The sequence below is a fragment of the Sphaerodactylus townsendi genome, linkage group LG04 (assembly GCF_021028975.2).
Source record: "Sphaerodactylus townsendi isolate TG3544 linkage group LG04, MPM_Stown_v2.3, whole genome shotgun sequence".
In the NCBI taxonomy this organism is placed as follows: domain Eukaryota; kingdom Metazoa; phylum Chordata; class Lepidosauria; order Squamata; family Sphaerodactylidae; genus Sphaerodactylus; species Sphaerodactylus townsendi.
In genome coordinates this window covers 24162569-24177587 of record NC_059428.1, presented here as the reverse complement: position 1 = coordinate 24177587, position 15019 = coordinate 24162569, and the positions used below count along the sequence as shown (strand labels likewise).

At 42.6% G+C, this 15019-nt stretch overlaps 1 protein-coding gene across 2 annotated transcripts in view; it reads left to right on the top strand.

The window, feature by feature from the left end:
* Window positions 1-15019, top strand: part of PDGFD (platelet derived growth factor D) — a 194398-nt gene that overhangs the window by 113765 nt on the left and 65614 nt on the right. For both annotated transcript variants that reach the window (XM_048494403.1, XM_048494404.1), the window contains exons 2-3: window positions 2121-2325; window positions 9733-9913. In XM_048494403.1, the coding sequence (XP_048350360.1) occupies window positions 2121-2325; window positions 9733-9913 (386 nt within the window). The remainder of the gene's footprint in view (window positions 1-2120; window positions 2326-9732; window positions 9914-15019) is intronic.

Below are 15019 nucleotides of genomic sequence, written 5' to 3'. Positions count from 1 at the left end.
TTTTAGGAACAAGAAACAGTCCTGGGACACCTTAATGATGATCAAATGTGCTTTGTCCTTGGTTGTTTTTCTGCAATAGAATACATGTTCTTGTGTTTAGGACTGATGTTGGGGGCAAACAACATTTTGCTCTGCTTGTGAGTTTGCAAGGAGAATATGGTTGTTGTCGGTTTTCCATAGCATATGGTTGGCCACTGTTGGATTCAGAATGCTGGTATAGATAGTTACTTGATTGATCAAGCAAGAAGGCAGTTCTTGTTGCCAATTGGTTTTAAACTGGTGAGCAGAGACAGATATTTGTATTAATGTCAGCTGGATTCTGTGTAATCTTGATAAGGCAGATGAAAATGGGGTTTTTACAATGTTACCGATCCTTTGAAATATGCTTCTCAGGGATGTCATCTCCTTTGATCTGTTTTAGACATCAAGTATAGTTAATGGGAAGGGGAATTTCTTTTCCCTAATTTGATTTTTTTAATATAGCCAATGATGACTCTTACTTGTTTCTTCTCTTTTAAAAAAGGGGTTCTTTTTTATTTCTGTTTGACTTCGCTTTGAAGAGATATTAATCCACCTTTTTGTAACTTCAAACTTGCTATATACCACAGGGTGGTGCTCCAGTTGGAGTACATGAAGACTGGGGAAGGCATTGGCTATTTCGGAACGTTTACAGTGGTTTAGAAACTAACTCCAGATTATTAAAAAGAGGGATACAAATGGATTGCTTGATTTTTGGGAGAAATGGAGTAAAAACAGAATTTCTCTACAAATGAAGGTGTTTCTTCTCATTCCAGTGCATTCTGTTTAAATTTCCTTGTGGTTCTTGAATATTTGGATTCTGTTCGTAGTTGTTGATATCTTTGCAATTCGGCCCATTATTCTGCAGCGGACAGTAGAACAAGACAGGAAGTTTGTCAGGAAACTGGCAGAAAAATTACCCTTTCCATATAGTGCTAAAATTGTTCACATGGTATCTGTTGTGAAAGGAATAGACTACAGCTGAAGTACACATGATGTTGGGTATCAGAAACCAGATCCATGACATGATTTAGCCACAAAACATAGTCCTTGGAGGGGACAACATGGATGGAGCCCAATTATACTAGGAAAGAGAGAAGTATTAAATATTTCCTCTATATGCTATATCCCTTGTTAAAAATGTTTTTCCCATGGCTGTTTAAATGGTAATAGGGAAAAAAAACACAGAGACTCATGTTGTGCTGGTTCCTTCCTTTCCTCCCCCACCATTGCCCAGTAAGATATGAAAAGCAGCCTGAGGTGACCATTTTTGTTAAAGGGAATTGACACAGGAAAGAGTTAATTCCCTCACAAAGTAGGGTCTCCCATCCTTATCGCCTACCATGCACGCACGCACGCACGCACGCACGTACGCACGCGCACACACACACACACACACACACATATTGCGACTACATTACACATTTGAGGAATCCAGCTTTGAATTAACAATATCACATGCCTTATTTTCAACAACAGGTGAGGTATTCTGAGGCCTAGTCCTCCAAAAGGTAATCCATTCAGTTTGTTCTCAAAATCCTGCCAAGGTAGACAATTTTGAAATTTGGAACAAGCAGGTTTTTCCATGTATATTTGTATAAGTTTGTATGCGAATAATACTATGAAACAAGGACAAAATGACATGAGGGGGAAAAAAACCCTTGCAACTTCAAAAGAAACCTTAGCTCACAATGTAATGATGAAATATGTTCAAATTTAAATGCAAATTATATTGACAAAAGTAAAAGATATTTTACAGGTTAAAAGAAATAACCATTTGAATTGCCTTCAGACATACTATTTGGATAACCTTAAAAGAATAATATTGCCATGCTTTACTGATACAGTCTAATTTCAAATTTTTCAGTATATTTCCAGTTTCTTGTTATTAACATTCCAGCAGTTAAGATTAAATCTAAAATTATATTTATATGCTCTTTTTAAAAAAAAAACCCAAAATAATCATGTATTAAACCACGGAGAATAAATATGGAAAGTTTGAGAATGTCTGTACCAAGTTTTTATTGTTAACTTGTTTTGAATGTTTCTTTGTTTGTGCCTCCCCCTGTTCTGAACCACATACTCATTTTGATTATTAACAGAGAGCAATCACCTCACAGCCTTGTACCGGAAAGAGGAGACCATCCATATCCGGGGAAATGGCCACATCCATAGCCCCCGTTTCCCAAACAGCTATCCCAGGAACTTGTTGCTGACATGGAGGTTGCTTTCGCCTGAGAACACAAGGATACAGCTGGTGTTCGACAGTCAGTTTGGACTGGAAGAGCCAGAGAATGAGATCTGCAGGTGGGTTGGTGGCAAGAGTTGGAGAAGGATGCTTCACAAAATGTTAATCTTATCACTGCAGTAAAAAATGAATAAAGATGAATTCTCGTTTGACATGTGGAGGAATCCTCAGTTTCACAAACTGGTTGGGTCCCAAGGTTTGACTCCATCCTGGGCAGCTTCCTTCTCCCAAGCAGAAGTCTCTTCCCTGTTGATTTAATTCAGGGGTCCTCAAACTATGGCCCTCCAGATGTTCATAGACTACAATTCCCATGAGCCCTACCACTTGGCCATGCTGGCAGGGGCTGATGGGAACTGTAGTTCATGAACATCTGGAGGGCCATAGTTTGAAGACTCCTGATTTAATTGATTGCAAAACAGCTGCTGACAGGTTGACTTCCAGATTACACTTCTTCTTGCCGCAGTGCTGTGGCACTGAGTCCCTCCTTTCCTTCTGTAGCTGCATTTTTGCATAAGCTTAAATTGTTTGTCAGGAGATCCCATAATGGATTCTCAGTGTCCCGTGTAGTTTGGCCCTCAGTAAAGGTCATTAAATGATATTAATATTGAAGCCATCACTTTCAGTTTGCAAAAGCTGGACAAGGCTGTTAATGATAGGACTTTTTGGAGGTCATTCATTCATAGGGTCATCATAAGTTGGATGCTGCTTGATGGCTCATAAAACACACAAGAATGAAGGAACTTCGGGTACCAAATGTTCCCCTTATCCTTACCTTGTACTTGCAGCGTTAATTTGTGTATTGTAATAATATCCCAGCCTTTTATTATCTTGCAGGGGCTGGAATTAAGAAAATTCAGGACACTTCTGGGTCTTTCATTGATTTAATTTGATTTTTTTTCTTTTCGTATATAATTAATGCACCTATTTATCCAGATTTAGATTCTGCAGAGTCCAATGGTACCTATTTTATAGGAATTGGATTTCAGAATACATCTCGGGCCCATTCCACACACGCAAAATAATGCGTTTTCAAACGGCTCTCACAACTGTTTGCAAGTGGATTTTGCTATTCCACACAGGTTCAAAGAGCACTGAAAGCAGTTTGAAAGTGCATTATTCTGCATGTGTGGAATGAGCCTCAGATAAACTGGGCTGAACATTCATGAATGCCTGCAAAGCCCTGCTCCCCACTGGGGTTAAAAAGCAGGGAAGAAATGCAGTAAGGAACTATTTTGTTCAATAAAAAAATCTATCATTAAAATCACAGGATAGGTGTTAAAGTTGTATTTTAGGCTCAGTCCCCACATTAACTTTCCTGACAGATCTTCAGATGCACTTTGCAAAGCAGCCAGAACTTGATATGTGACTTTTCCTATGAGACATATGATCATTCTATTTGCATGGGGGCAGGGACCGAATCTCAGCCACCTGCCCAATATTATGGTTTCCAATAGGTGCCTAACATATATTCTGTACATTTTACAAAGGTATGGATTTCAAATATATATTTCGTATATCTGTGTAACAGTCTACACTGATTGGGCTGTTACATGTATCATCCACCTGTGCAGACATATCCAGTACATAAAGATGAGGCCTAATATGGAAGTTAAGCCAGTGAGCAATTTCTGTCACGTTCAGTGACACACCCCAGACCTAAGGAAGAGGACAACTGAGGCTAAAAGAGTGAAAGAAAGTATAGATACATAAAACACAAGGAGCAAGCCAGCACAAAATGTCAGACTACTAGACAGTATCAGGGTGTGGAAGTTAAGATGGCATCCCCAACTTACAATACCTACATTTTTTGGAGGAGCAGAAAATTTGTCAGTGCTTTGATTTTTCTGTTAAACAGGAGGAGTCCTTTTAATGAATGAGCCAGTTCCTCCAGCTATTCCATGACTAGAATTACTTCAGTAATACTTTTACTTCATGGGTTTTGCTCTGTAGTTTCCTTGCAGATGTCACAGAATTTTGAGCAGTAGGGTTGCCAGGTCCATCTTGGCAGCCATCAGAACACCAGATGGGGACTGGAGACATAAACCAACAAGGAAACAGCATTTATGGGGAAACCCGGTTGTGATGTCATGCTCCTCTAGGAATTGGCCAAATGGTTATGGCTGTTTCTGCACGGCAGAATTTCCCACGCCGCAAGAATTCCGCCAGCTGCGGGAGGTGGAGGCCGCTCGGATGCAGCATGCTGGCTGCCTCCAGAGAGGCCGCAGACGGCAGGCAGCTCCGCGACGGGGCCGCTTCTTCTCGTTTCACTCAGCCAGCCAGCCTGCTGGCCGTCGCGCACCACGCTGTCCTCCGAGGACAGAGTGGGCGGGGCTGCAACGGCCAGCAGGCCGACGACGGGGACACGGTGAGTGGAACGGGGAAGGGAAACAATGTGTTCCTGGCGGTGCTGTTCGCACCGCGCCGCCGGGAACACGCTGTGGAAGGAAAAACAACCCTTTAAAGGGTTGTTTTTCAGGGCGGCGTCAGGGGGAGCGGAGTCAGGTCGGCGCTGCTGCGTTGCAGCAGCGCCGCCTGTGCGAATGGCTCCCTGGGGACGGTGTTTATCCCATCCCCAGGGCGCCATTAATGGGCCGTGCGGAAACGGCCTATGATAGCCATAGAGTTTTTGGCAATTCCTAGAGCAGAATGTTGTCACTTCCAGGGGAAACTAGTTGAACCATAGATATTCAGCCAATTCCTACTGAGGTATTATGTCACTTTTGGGAGGTTTTTTTTAGAAGGGAATGGGATGTCATACTTTCAGCCAATGGTCATGTCTGGGAGTAATCAACCCTATTTTAGGAGCAGAACACAAAATTAAAGAGAGAACACTCCTCCATATTCCCTGAGTATCTGAAAGCCAAGGATATTTCCAAAAATTCTTGTGTTCTTCATTACCTTGAGAATTGGGAATACCAGAAAAAGTATAGCCATGCATTTTAGCATCAGAGCAAAACAAAAATATTACAAACAATTATCAGAACTTGCTTTTTGTGTTCTGGAAAAAAAAATTTAAATTGTTTTATTTAGGTTCCTTTCTTCTATTCTTTGCTGTGTTGTATCCATTATGGTTTTCCCCGTAGGATTGCTAAAAGAATGTGGAAAATTTGCACTAAAATTTTAAGAGGTTTCATTCTTTTATTTTTTTTACTGCTGTGTTGTATCTATTATGTGTTATTTTCCCTACAATTGCTGAAAGAATGTGGGGAATGTGCACTAGAATTTCCACTTTAGAAATAGAAAACTATTTCCCCATGTGCTCGTGTTTCAAAGATACCAGAGGGGGAAAAAAATCAGTGCTTTCTCTCCCCTCCCAAATAACGTACTCTGGGTGTTGTAAGTGTAAAGTTGCACCACATGAGTAGCACATTCAAATGGGCAAAGAAATTTTTACTGCCTCCTGTTTGATGAAACCATGTGTGAGATGCTGCCCTTGGAAGGAACTCACAGGACCCCCTATGTTGCAGCCCAAGCAAGCTATAAACTCAGGTGGACCAGAAGGGACTATATGATTTCCCCAGCAAGCAGATTGCAATGCTTAAAAGAGAAATTGTCTATGAGAGAAATCCAGTGGACAAAAGCAACAAAAATAATGAGGTGGCTGATGGTTGGTTGCCTTCTTCTCAGAGTTCACCGGAACTAATGAGGGCAAGTCATTTTTCATTCTTTCCCCCCAGTCATTACTCAGACTGCATGACAGGACTCTGTTTTAGAAGCCTATTTACTTACGTGGTGAATGTTGTCATCTTGGGTTAGTCACAGTTCTTATCTGAATCCTCAGGTCTAGGAATGTACAATTATGTCCATTTTCGTTTCTTTTGTTGTTAAGTTTCTACTTCACCCACTGTTGCTCCTGATTATTTGCTCTAAAAATGACCCCAATAAAGCTGAAGAAGGTGCAGAAATTGAGATTTGTGGGTTCCGTTCACACTCACGACAAATAAAAATGGACTTTTCAAACATTTGCTGCAGCTAGCAAACCCACAACAAGCTTGCTAGTCCAGCTCAGCACTGAGGAGAGAAGGCAGTGGCTTCCTCAGGTGGCAAGCCCACAGCGGCCTCACCAACCCAGATTGGCATTGGGAGGGATTGGCTTGCCATGTCAGATTGGGAGTGGGGTGGGTGCCTCAATTGGTGAGCCCGCTGTGGGGTGAGGTGCCTGTCTGGACTGATAAGCTCTCTCAAGGGACCAAATCCAATCTCCAGACCACATGTTTGACTCCCCTGAGTCAGGGTGTCAGAGTAGGGCTGAAGAGATCCAGGTCTAAATTCCTTCTCTATCACAAAGTTTACTTGCATATCCATGGCCAGTCCAGTCTCTTTCCACTTAACCTATATCACAGGGTTGTTGTGAGAATAAAATGGAAGAGAAGTGAACCATGTAGGGTGCTTGAGTTCCATGGAGAAAAAAGGTAGGATAAAATATTTTTAATATACAGAACACAAGCATCTCCCATTCAGCTCATTCTAGGATAGGGTTGCCAGCTCCTGGTTGAGGAGGAGGAGGAGGAGGAGGAGGAGGAGGATTTATATCCCCCTTTCTCTACTGTAGGAGACTCAAGGGGGCTTACAATCTCCTTGCCCTTCCCCCCTCACAGCATACTCCCTGTGAAATGGGTGGGACTGAGAGAGCTCAGAAGAACTGTGACTAACCCAAGGTCACCCAGCTGGTGTGTGTGGGAGTGCACAGGCTAATCTGAATTCCCCAGATAAGCCTCCACAGCTCAAGCGGCAGAGCGGGGAATCAAACCCGGTTCCTCCAGATTAGAATGCACCTGCTCTTAACCACTACGCCACTGCTGCTCCTTCCAGAATACCTGGAAATGTTGGGAGTAAAGGCTAAGGAGGGGGAGGGTTTAGTAGGGGAGGAACTTCACTGGTGTATAATGCCACAGAGTCCACCTTCCAAAGCAGCCATTTCCTGGTGATGAACTGATCTCTGTTGTCTCGAGATCGGTTGTAATTCCAGGAGATCTCCAACCACCATCTGAAATTTGGCAACCTTTTCAGTGAGTCCAGGGACTCTGGTATTATACAACCCCTTGGAAATGTGTAAGCTCTGGACTTCTATCTGGTTTGCAAGCCGTTTGATCCAATACACCCTGTTGTTTTGTATGGCAGTCTTGTCAATAAAAGAAGAGGAAGGGTGAAGGAGCAGCTAAGGAAATAACAGACATATGACTAAGTTGATAGCCATATGCAGGGTTTGTTCTTTTTAATGTTTATTTGCATAAAAATGCAATTTGGAGGCCCAAAGGAGCCGTATTCTTCACTGCACTGGCTGCTTTATGGCTCTTTTGCTTCTGCAGAGCATTCAAAGTGTACGGATGGATTTCAGTCCATAATAAATAAACTACAAAGTTCTATTGGGGATTTTAAAAAAAATGAAAAGGGCTTGTTGTCAAGAGACATGTCAGGCATGTGTGCATTTTCTATGGAGTGTTTCCAAGGAAAGATCTCTGTAGTTACAGTGCTATCATTTTAAACGTTTGAAGTATCAGGTTTAAATACCCTGTTTGGTGCCATTGTTGTTCAGAGGGGTCCAAGTGTCCAGTTGTCCTGTTCTCTCTACAGTGCAAATTCCTCCCTTCCAGAGGTGGGATCCAACCAGTTCTCATCACTTCTCTAGAAGTGGTTACTGATTTTTTCTGAGTGCCAAGAAGGGATTACTAAAGCAACCTCCCTGCCCAATAGGGACTGGAGGTGCGTGTGTGCGGTGGCGCCACTGTTTGAATCCCACCACCATCGGAACCTGTTATTAAAATTTTTGGATCCCACCACTGCTCCCTTCCCTTATCTGCATCAACCATGATATATCATTATACCGATACCCACAGCAACCATAGTGGAAATTAACTAGAATTAACTTTTGATCAGGCTTTGTAAACTCAGTTGAAACCTCTGCACTATCTGAAAAGCTGATTGCATATTCTGTGCCGGTCCCTGCAGTCCCAATTTAGGATTCCCACTAGTCCACAAAGCTCTTTGAGCCAGTGTGACCCCTGCAGTTTCCACAATTCAATTTTCATGGTGGACACTGCAGTATCCTAGGGGGAAAGCTAAGAGATTTTGTCCCAGATAATTTTAGTTCACACTTGCATGATATAGCATCAACACCAGATAGCATACTGGACCTATCCTTAGTCAGATCACGGTGGTTAAAAGTCCAAGGCCCTGTCTCATGCAGTAATGCCACCAACTTATATTCCCTAGGTTCAAAGGTCAAGATTTCATGGCCCATAATTCTTGCCTTAAAAGGTAGGGGAGAACTGCAGCTTGAGTGTTCCTTTTGGCTGGAATTCAAATCTCATCTGCAAGAAAAAACTGCTTTCTACTTTTCTCCCTACCTGCTCACTTGTGATTTTGGGTGCAGTGTCAAGTGCGCAGGAGGAAGGACAGGTCTCACTTTGCTGCAACTGCAATCATGGAGTGGAGAGTTCTCACATTTCCGCTAGGAGCAATGTACATCCTTTCCCCAGTGAGCTTTTTTTTCTGCTGCTCATCTGGGCAGCAGGAGAAAAATATGTGGCATGGGAGAGGGACTGCATTCTGATGCAGTCACACTGATTTTGGCATGGCTGGAAGCAGAGGTGGGATCCAGCAGGTTCTCACAGGTTCCCGAGAGTAGGATACTAATTATTTGTGTGTGCCAAAAGGGGGTTACTAATTGGTGATTTTGCCACATGATTTTTGCCTTAGTTATGCCCCTCTCAGCAGTAGCGCGCAGAACTTGAAGCAGTCTAGCAGGAGGCGCACCGGCATGCGTGGCAGCCTGCACCTGCGTGCATTCGTTTCCCACCCAAGGACCGGCGCAGCGGCTGCGTCCTTGCCACAGCCCTGCCCAGGAATGCCCTGCCCACGGAATGCCCGCCCCTGCCCCCATTGTTCCACGCCCAGCCTCATTGGCACTATGAATCCCACCACCATGGGAACCTGTTACTAAAAATTTTGGATCCCACCACCGGCTGGAAGTGATATCCGCATGTTGCCAACAACACTGCAGCATTCAGTCAGCACTCTATAGAGTTTTGGTCAAATGCTACAGGATCGACAGTGATGGAGTGACATCTCTTCCGGTTGCATTGGAAATTATGTCAACACATTGCTGGCAAGGCAATGACTTGACTGGCAATGCCCCCCGCAGCAGTGAGTCTCCCACCAGATGGCAGCTTTATACTGGCAATCTTAGAGGAGAGAAAGGAGGACTCCTCCCTCTGCCTCCTCACCTGCTCCAGTAGTTGTAAAATTGGGGACATGGGGATTGGTTGAAGGAAATTCAGAAACCATGTGGAGGGCTCAGTGATGTTGTGAAGTTCATTTATGGACTTCCAGAATCTGGAACTGGGGCTTGATGGTGAACAAGATTTCTGCTAAATATCTTAGTGACTGAGGTCAGTTCTGAACAATGAGCTAATAGTAAAGGAACATTTTGACACCAGTTTCTTGTTCTGTTACCTTGGCTCCAGATATGACTTTGTGGAAGTGGAAGATATATCTGAAATCAGCACAATTATCCGAGGACGTTGGTGCGGGCACAAGGAAGTTCCCCCGAGAATAACATCAAAAACAAATCAGCTGAAGATAAGTTTCAAGTCTGATGACTACTTTGTGGCTAAACCTGGATTCAAAATTTATTATTCCCATGTGGTAAGTCACAGGGCCACTTATTAGATTAAAACAAAAGTTGTGGAGGAGAAGAACAACGGGAACACTGAACAAAAGTGAAAATGATCATCTACTTGCTACATAAGAACTTGAAAGAAGCCATATACTATAACTAGCTTCCATTTTTAGTAACACATTTCAGAAATTTCTGGACAGAAAGAACAGTCTGAGGGCCCTGTGTCAGGAGGGTGTTTGAGGGAAAGGGATATGCTCTGGAATCTATGTAACCAACCATATATAGCAATCTAATGCTTCTTCTGATATATGTAACCAACCTGGTATATGTAACCACTTCCATCTATTCATTTTTTTCCCTTGACCTGTGCTTTATTGCTTTGCATTCTTTGTAGTAAAATAGGTCTCCCCTGCCTCACCTGTCCCATGAGAAAAGAATTACGACTGCTATCTTGTTGTGAACAGGAGACCAGGTGGCTCCTCTGCTATCTGTTTCTGACCTTGGGGCAGTCTCGGTTCCAGAGGCTGCCTCTGGGAATTTGGGAGGGGGGAATCTTGGGGAATATATGGGACCTCAAATTCCAGCTTTGTTAGAACTGGCTTTGCCAAGTATGGTGCTTGAATACCTCAACAATAAATGGTGCTGATTATCACTTCAGAGTCCATTTATTGGATTAAGGTAAAGAGACCTAACACCCTGTCAAAGAACCAGAACAGTAATAATGGAATAGATGCTCTTTTGAAGCTTCATTTTAACTGTTACATGAAGTCACAGAGAAGGTGGGGAAAGTCTTTTGAGGGGCACATAGCTCAGACATGCATGGGTCCTATACAATTAAACCACAGTCCATGGCTCAGCTGGTTGTTAATTTTGGCATCCTCTTTACTCTTTAGCACAAAGGCTTTGCCTCCTCACCATCCTGAAAACTTCCAGTTTATAGGAAGACAGATTTTGTATTGCACCAGGATTTCAAGGTTCATGGTAGACTACAGATCTCATCTCCCTCACCTGTATTGACCCCTTTTCTTCCATTCTTGCTCTCTTTGGTTTTTCCAACCTTCATTACTTTCAGTACTACACCTCTGCTTCTTCTCTGCCACCTCATTTTTATTTACTATCCCCATTCATCTATTTTCTTTAAATAACAGGCAGAATAAATGTTGGTTGAATGATAAGGAAAAACTTCCTAATGGTAAGAGTGGTTGAGCAAATGCTTAGGAGTGATGGACTCTCCATTGATGAAGATTTTAAGCAAAGACTAGGCAAGTCATAGTCATCCGTATGAGAAGATCTAGGTTTGGGTTTTCTGTACTGAACAGGAGGTTGGATTAAATGTCTTATAATTCCACTTCCAATTCTAAGACATTGGTCCCTTTCAGATTATCATTCCAAATCAAATTTCATCTATTGGCCCAAAGCTGAGTGAATCAACCAAGGGACGGGTGTTTTATACAGCTCGTTTCACTCTGTCTATGAACCGTCTCTAAAGCACGTTGAAGTGTTCTGACAATTTTAAACTGTGCTGCTATTTTCCCCTCTTTTTCTTACACCATATTCTTGATCAGCTTTAAAAAAACACACCTAAGATTTGCACTGTCATGCTATAGCAGTACCACTGACATGCCCGTAGCTGTAAAAAAAAGAGCACGGCACAGAAAAAAGCAGGAAAAAAATAGCGGTCCTTTTGGAAGTGCTCCAAACAGTCCAAACAGCACACTGGAGCAATTCAAAAGCACAAAGAAAAACTGAAAATAGGAGAAAGCAGTTTTCATAAGAAATGGCTGAGCACTGGGATGCTAATAGGATGCAAGCAGATTTTTCTACTAAAAAGGTTTGTGTTTTTTTTAAAAGCCTGTTAGCATCCAGAAACCAAAGCAGTTTGTTTCAGAAATGATACAAAAAACCCATTAGCAACTGACTGTTCAAACAGATCATAAGGGCAATTTGAAAGGGGCGCTGAATAAAATCTGCACAGCATGTTTATACAATGCAAATATATTTATAAAAACTTCAGCGTAAGGATAAACAGAAATGGAGTGGGGACAGTTGTCTCATTTTTCCTCTATACCTGTGGGAGCGGAAATATCCAATATTATACCTCAGTTCAAAAGAGATATAGACTGATGCCTGGAGCAGATAAATACAAACGGTTCTTGTTGGGTACTCAATTTATCCATCCCCATTATTAAGTCAATTCTAGAATACATATTTTTTTTAAAAAAAGTTCCAAAAGAATCTGCATCAGGCCACTGCTGAAGACAGGTGATTGAGTTTCATCAGCTATTGGTTGGGCTCTGTACAAACTGTTCATTTGAGTAAATTACTACACTGTGTAAGTCTGATTTGAATAGAATTTAGCAAAACAACAATTTATGATGTGCTCCCCGGAGTATCACCATTCATAAAAAATGGTGTAATGCAACATTGTTTGATACTCCTGAGTATTCCTCTTGCAATTATGCAGTTTTATTAGAAAGCATGAACAGCTATAGGTCCCAAGGGAGCAAGGGCAGAAAGAAAAAAAAATATGTATTGCTTCAGCACAGCAGGCTTTCCTCAGTAAAAAATGGTAAGTTGTTGCTGAGCATCTATCATGTCAGACATGTGAATGGAAAGGTCTTTTGCATCCCAAGTAATCTTTAGAAGAGCCTTATCTGTTCCAACATAGAATCCGGAATGTTCCTTCTCTTTGCTATGAAATAGCTGCGTGTTTTGTGGCAGAGGTAAGATGAAGACGTACCTTTCTGCTTTCTGGTGATCATTCTTGAAAATAATGCATTCGAAAAACACATTCCCTATTCAATATCTTTGGTTAGTATTCTTTCCTAATCTCTCTGGACGTAGTACACACGAGAGATCTACTGCAAACAGCCAGTCCCTGAAGGTTAAACTCTGCATTTCTTCAGGCACTTTGTTTTTCTGAAGCATAAGCTATTATATGTTATGAATTTCTAACAGACTGAAAACTAAACGCCTGTCACCAGAATGTTTTCTTCCTTCCTTCCCTCTCCCTCAGGTGTAGTAACATAACTTTTGTGTCAAGTTGGGCTAGGAAGGAGTGAACTCATACAAGGACTCATTTAGGACTGACATACAACAGTGCTGTTGTTAGTTTCTTAATGGGATGGTTGGTGGTAGTCTATACCAGTGGTGGCGAACCTATGGGACAGGTGCCAGAGGTGGCACTCAGAGCCCTCTCCGTGGGCACGCACAAACAGAGTCACCCCCCCCACACACACACACACAATTAGGCTGGCCTAGATTATTAGCATTAAACCTAAGACCTAGTTTTGGGGAAGCAGTGTAGGTAACCCTGTTGAGCGCTGTTAAACCCCACTGATTTTCATGCAAAGAACTAAAGCGTGATCCTTTACCTGGGAATAAGCTCAGTTGCTGGCAATGGGGCTTGCTTCTGAGTAAACCCTCCTAGGGTCATGATTCACCTGTTGGAAGAGTTACATGGTTGCTTCAAAGCAAAGCCACTGACTACCACCAAGCTTACTCCCGAGTAACGCACGCCTCGGAGCCAACTGTTTTTTCTGAACTAAAACCTCAGTATTCGGGTTAAATTGCCGTGTTGGCACTTTGCGATAAATAAGTTGGTTTGGGATTGCAATTTGGGCACTCGGTCTCAAAAAGGTTCGCCATCACTGGTCTATACCTTACCTGTGAAAACATTTTGAAAAGTGGGATGAGTCCATTATCAGCCCAGATATTAGAAAAGCCAGGGCTCCTCCTTTGGAGTCCTCCTTCCTTGGGCCCTGCCCCTCTGAGCTAATGCCTGCAGGCAGGAAATGCTTTATTTCTCCCACCCAAACGTCTCACTTTCTGGGGTGCTGTGTGGCCGTGTTCAAGCAGCATCCGGGCTGTATGGCCATGTTCTAGCAGCATTCTCTCCTGACATTTCGCCTGCATCTGTGGCTGGCATCTTCAGAGGATCTGATAGTAGGAATGGAAAGCAAGTGGAGTATATATACTGTGAGGTCAAAAGGTGAGGCCCTCTGAATAGAGTAGCCTGGTATGTGAGTCACAAAGAAGTCTGTAGCCTGGGAGTAACAATGAAGATAGCAAGGTCAATAGGTGAATGCATCTGAATAGAAGTGTCCTGGTCTTTGTTTCCTTTGATTGCTATTGTCTATAGTTGTCCTGTGTTTGTGTGGAGATGATTAGTCACTGTCTTGATTCTAGAGTTTTTTCAACACTGGCAGCCAAATTCTGTTCATTTTCATGGTTTCTTCCTTCCTGTTCAAGTTGTCCATGTGCTTGTGAATTTCAATGGCTTCTCTGTGTAGTCTGACGTAGTGGTTGTCAGAGTGGTCTCACTTTCGTTTCTGCCACTTGAGCCCTTCATTTTGTGTGCTGCAGCAGATTCTCCATAGAGATTCCCCACGGAGGTTTCCTCTGCTTGCAGCTCATCTATTCGCTATTTCACTGTAAAAAGTAGGTGAATAAAGTTTGTTTGGCCTAGCAATCTCGTTCATGTGTCATTTTTTTTCCTTTTTCTGTTTGTTTGTTTTGAGGGAGATGTCTGCAAGCTATGACAACACAATTCGAGAAGTTGCAATATGTGCATATTTGTGTTGCTGTAGCTTCACAGATATCCCCCTCAAAACAAAAAAAGGATAAGCACTAGGCCAAACAAACCTTATTCTTCCACTTTTTACAGTGAAACAGCAAATGGATGACCTACAAGCAAAGGAAACTTCCGTAGGGAACCGCCACGGAGAATCTGCTGCAGCAAACAAAATGGCGGACACCACTGTGAAACTGACAAGAGCTCCATGCTGCAGGCAAGAAAAAAGATCCATTTTGGCTATATGCCAATAAAGGCTTGTGTTGTTGTTGATCTATTTTGGCTGACAGTGCTTGTGTTCTCCTGTGCTGTGTGAACACAAAATGCCCAAACAGATCTTTTTTATAACGTCCTAAAGATGTTATATTTATGCTGTGCAGAATCCACCAGTGTTGCACCAATGCCACAACATCATTTCTGGTGTGAATCCAGATTAGGTTAGGCATGAATTAGGTTAGGTGTGAATTTCAGGTGAGATCACATCAGCATGATACTCTAGGATTCACCCAAAAAGTGAAGCAATACTTTGGCGTTGGCACAATGCTAGCCATTGTCACTA